The 4,636-nt window shown below is 31.9% G+C and overlaps 1 protein-coding gene across 1 annotated transcript; it reads left to right on the top strand.

Moving 5' to 3' along the window:
- The first annotated feature begins 399 nt into the window (after nt 1-399).
- On the top strand, nt 400-2,712 carry LOC112744027 (uncharacterized). Its single transcript, XM_025793491.3, has 3 exons — nt 400-1,133; nt 1,701-1,804; nt 2,195-2,712. Exons 1-3 carry the CDS (start codon nt 972-974, stop codon nt 2,502-2,504), a joined length of 576 nt encoding a protein of 191 aa, XP_025649276.1. The 5' UTR covers nt 400-971; the 3' UTR covers nt 2,505-2,712.
- The last annotated feature ends 1,924 nt before the right edge of the window (nt 2,713-4,636 follow it).

A 4,636-nucleotide genomic window follows, 5' to 3' on the forward strand; every position in this document is an offset into this window, starting at 1 on the left:
AAATATATGAAATATTTTTATTATTAACAATAGTTGAGTTTATTTTGTTGGCATTTTCATAAATTATAATGGATTTAAAATTTACTCTAATTTTATCTTCATAAATATCTGCGTATATCAATAAAAAATTTGAAGTTTCTAAAGTTAACAAATTTATAAAATAATAAAATAATAAATTAATTACCATTATATTTATAATTTATATCATATAAAGGTCTCGTAATCTACTAATCTTAACTTAAAGATAATTAAATAATTACTTTTATTAGTTTACCAATTTTTTTATTTTAAAAGAATTTGATTTATCAATAAATATTAAATAAACAAATAATTTTCTCCCTTTGTTTTTTTTTACCGTTAAGATATGTTGCGGCCGAAAAAAGTGAGACCGAAATTTGCAACCGTCGGATCTAAAAACTAGAAAGGGCACAGTTTTGGTCTGAACTCAACTGAGCTGTGTGTTGGTGATGGGACCCACACCCTCTCATGCACTGTGGACCCTACGAACACGATTCCCATTTTTCAGTGATATCATGAAATGAAGAAGAAGCCGCACACTCACACCCCCAACTCACGAAAGAGAGAAGAATGAATTGAAAAGAAAAGAGTCTTCTTCAACTCTTCTCTTCTTCTTCTTCTTCTTATTCTTCACACCAACACCTTCCTTTGAGTCACACCAAAGCCACTTCTGATTCCTACATCTCCATACCCTTTTCAGCTTCCATCTGACACCGAAAGTTTCCATTTTTCTCACATGGGTCATTTCTATTTTCCCTCTTTTCTTTAGTTTCCATCACCCTTTTGTCCCCGTTGGACTTCGTGTCTATCTGGGGTTGAAGCTTCCAAGTGGGGTTCTGTATTTTCATGCGGTGGTGGTAGCTTGTGTTCTTGAGCTTTTTTCCGGCTTCTGGGGTTCTGGTTTTGGTTGAATCTTGTGTTAAAATTTGAAAAAAAAAAATTGGTGATTGGAGATGATGGGTTCAGGTACCAATTTGGTTACCACGGTCATTGGGTTTGGGATGAGTGCCACTTTCATTGTGTTTGTGTGCACAAGAATCATTTGTGGGAGGATAAGAGGGAGTGTTGAATCTCGCATGATGTATGAGATTGAATCCAGGATTGACGTAGAACAGGTAAAAATTTCACCTCTTCAGACCCCCCCCTTCTTTTCTGAGCTGATTTTATTAAGCTTTTTTCTGGGTTGTGATTTGTGAACATGAGTTTGAGTTTTTGATATTCTGCTCAACTTTTGTGAAAATTAGTTCTACACTATGTATTATTTGGTCATGGTTACTAGATTGTTGTTCTGATCCAATCCTCCTTGAAGCATATAAGGAATGAGGACAGCTATAATTTTGGTTCTTTTGTAAGCTTCTATATCAAATGATGCAAATGCTGCATCCTTTTCCTAGAATAAATCTGTGACTTGGCTATAAATTTCAATCAGATGTAGAATTGGTATATAGGTATTGAACAATGTATATACTGCCCTTTCATTTGATTTGTCTTTGTAAGATGAGTATGTGGTTGAAACTTCTTCATAGGTCAGTATTCCATATATCATATAATTCAAGTTGATGATATTATTCTTTGCCTAATTAGTAGTTTAGTTTATACCTAAGTGGTGGTTTTGTTTATTTTACTTGTTTATCTGTTCAGGGTGGGTGATTTAGATTTTAATTTTTCGTTGTTTATGATAGCCAGAACATCATGCTAATGACCCTGAACCCGAGCCTGTTATGCTTGATGCAATCCCCACTTTGAAGTTCAACCAAGAGGCCTTCAGTGCCATTGAAGATACACAGTTAAGTTCGGTCTCTCGGTTTCAGCTCATGCACAACTTGTTCCTCATATGTTCCTTTACCTCGTATTGTAACTTCTGGTGTTTTCTAGATACTGTAATTGTCTTAACATCGTTTTTTATACTTTATTCATGGAGTTCGATTTTGATGTTTACACTGTCATCCAATCAAATCCTTTCTTTTGGACAACCATTCAAGTAGTTGATTTCAAAAGTTGTTACTTTTGCCGAAGGACATAATTGGATGTCCGTGTAAGACATCTTTACAATGATAGTCCGTAGAAATTAAATCCACGGTTACAAGAGCTAATGATATAAGAAAAGCACTTCATGGATTTGAAAGCTCAACCAAGGAGTCAATGAATGGATAACTAATTCGCATTACTTCTACAGGTGTGTCATATGTTTGGCAGATTACAGAGAAAGAGAAGTGTTACGCATCATGCCGAAATGCGGTCACACATTTCATCTTTCTTGCATTGACATATGGCTGAGGAAACAATCCACTTGCCCGGTATGCCGTCTGCCATTGAAAAACTCGTCCGAGGCGAAACATGTTAGACCTGTTACATTTACCATGAGCCAGCCTCTTGATGAGTCGCACACACCAGAAAGGAATCAAGATAGTGAGAGTCGTGTCGAACCGGCCGCTAGCAACTCCTCACAACCACCACCTCCCGGAGAACCAGAAGCAAGGCAATGATCTACTCGGGGGAGAAGGGTTCTTCTCAAAAGAAAGTAGTGTACAATTTCTGCTTCTATAGAGAAAGGCTTCTAATTAGATTGGATTCAAATTCTTTGTCTGTACTCTGTAGTATGGCATTCATATTCACTTGGTGGTTTAAAACAAGGCTTGTCAACAGTGATTTCTACAGCTTACATGTAAATAAATATGTTTTTGTTTTGGTGCATATGCTGATCTAGGTTTTGATGGAGTTTCTTGCATTTCTATTTAAAATTGACTTCTTTTAGCAAGCAATAACAGATTGAAAAGAAATACCAAATCACATGATTTTGTTTCTTGTTAAAGAATTTGGTCAATGGCAGAATTTTTGTTCCTTGTCACAAGAGGGTGAGTCTTGGAGGAAGGGTGCAATCATGTTTTATGACATGGGATTTGTTTGGTTAGGGAGTAAAAATAGGTTAGAAATTTTCATAGATAAATGTATTCTTGAAATTTTTCATCCTTTTATTATTTTGCAAAATCCTATTATTTATGTAATAAGTTCTATCAATGATTTCGATTGTGGGCTTGTGGCAGGTGACTCCAGACAAATCTTCAAAACCAAGTATATATTATAGCTATATATAATGAAAAAAATAAGCTTAAAAAACCTTGTTCAAATTGCGAAACTTATTCAAAAAATAAACTTAAAAAACTTATTCAAAATTGTGAAACTTAAAATCATTGTCATTGTCGATTTCATCTGCTGTTAACTTGGATTCCAGGAACTCAAACACAAAATCTTAAATATGTTAACTTAGATTACCAAACATAACTTGCAACTATGATCTGTCCATGTGCATATATGGTTTTAGAATTTTCTTTATGCCAAAGAGTTGTATTTGGAGCTTTGAGGTGCAATTGTGAAATATGCTTTTTTTGTATTTGAAGTTGGTAACTGCATTAAGGTGGAAACTCACATGGAGTTGTCTTCATGTGAAGTTGATAATCAAGAATCGTTAGATGACAATTTAGTCAAATCTATCAAATCATACAACGATTTTCGATTATCAACTCAAGTTACTGGAAAATACTAGTGGCATAATCTATAACTATGACACATAATTATGTCTCAGAAAAATTTGAGTAAAATGGCAAATGCAAAATGAGCTTTTCCTTAGACACTTCTTTTGCAATTTTTTGAGAGCAATATTATCCTAAGTTTTTATATGTTTCTGGAATCTGTTGATAGGAACATGTGTCGTTGTTTTTCAATAGATGGACACCAAAGTGAGAGGCAGAATTTGAGTGTCTTGTCATGTTTGCTTTGAATTTAGCTGTATATAGTACATATGATCATAGTTGTACTACCACACTGTTTTTTCTCCCTTTCTCTTTTTCACTGTTTCTTTCAAATATTCCACCTCCTTATTTGTATAAGACTTCCCTATATTTAGTTATATGATTCAAAATCTACTTAATATACTAAAATTGGGGTTTTCCCAACTAATGAAAGTGAGATGTCGATCCCTCATGATTCCTTTTTTCCTCCAAAATAAATACACTTTTCTCTATTCTAAATTATTTTATATACAAAATATCTTTATTATAATTATATTATAATTAATATTTAATAAATAATACATAATTATACTAATTTATGAACATATCTTCATTATAATTATATCAAATCAATATTTAATGCATTATTAAATTACTTATCAATTGTCAATTAAAAATACTTTTAATAATAATAATAATAATAATAATAATGACACCGGTTATGGTAATCATGGTAAGAATATTTTATTCTAATCATAAAATGATCAAATCTTATGATATTAATAACGCACATTGATTTTAAATATTTTTAGTCATTTTAATTATATTAATTTTAAAAATATTGATATAATTTTAATTCTTATTCATTATCCAATAATAATAATAATAATAATAATAATAATAATAATAATAATAATAACTTGAAAAACCTTATATAATCTATTTCAATTATCCGTGTATTATTATCAAAATTTTATATGTTCCTAAATATAAGTCTTGAAAAACACGATATGGCACGGACTATTAGTGTAGAGTTGTTTAGGTTTGTTTAGGAAGATATAATAGAATTTATATTTCTAAATCTACTTAATATACTAAAACTGGATTTT

Source organism: Arachis hypogaea, chromosome 14, assembly GCF_003086295.3.
Source record: "Arachis hypogaea cultivar Tifrunner chromosome 14, arahy.Tifrunner.gnm2.J5K5, whole genome shotgun sequence".
NCBI classification, from domain to species: Eukaryota; Viridiplantae; Streptophyta; class Magnoliopsida; order Fabales; family Fabaceae; genus Arachis; species Arachis hypogaea.

Excerpts from the sequence above, each read along its gene's own strand:
- LOC112744027 (XM_025793491.3), top strand. The coding sequence starts at position 972 with ATGATGGGTTCAGGTACCAATTTGGTTACCACGGTCATTGGGTTTGGG. Across the intron at positions 1,134-1,700 it reads CCAGGATTGACGTAGAACAG|CCAGAACATCATGCTAATGA; the intron begins GTAAAAATTTCA and ends TGTTTATGATAG. Across the intron at positions 1,805-2,194 it reads AGTGCCATTGAAGATACACA|GTGTGTCATATGTTTGGCAG; the intron begins GTTAAGTTCGGT and ends TTACTTCTACAG.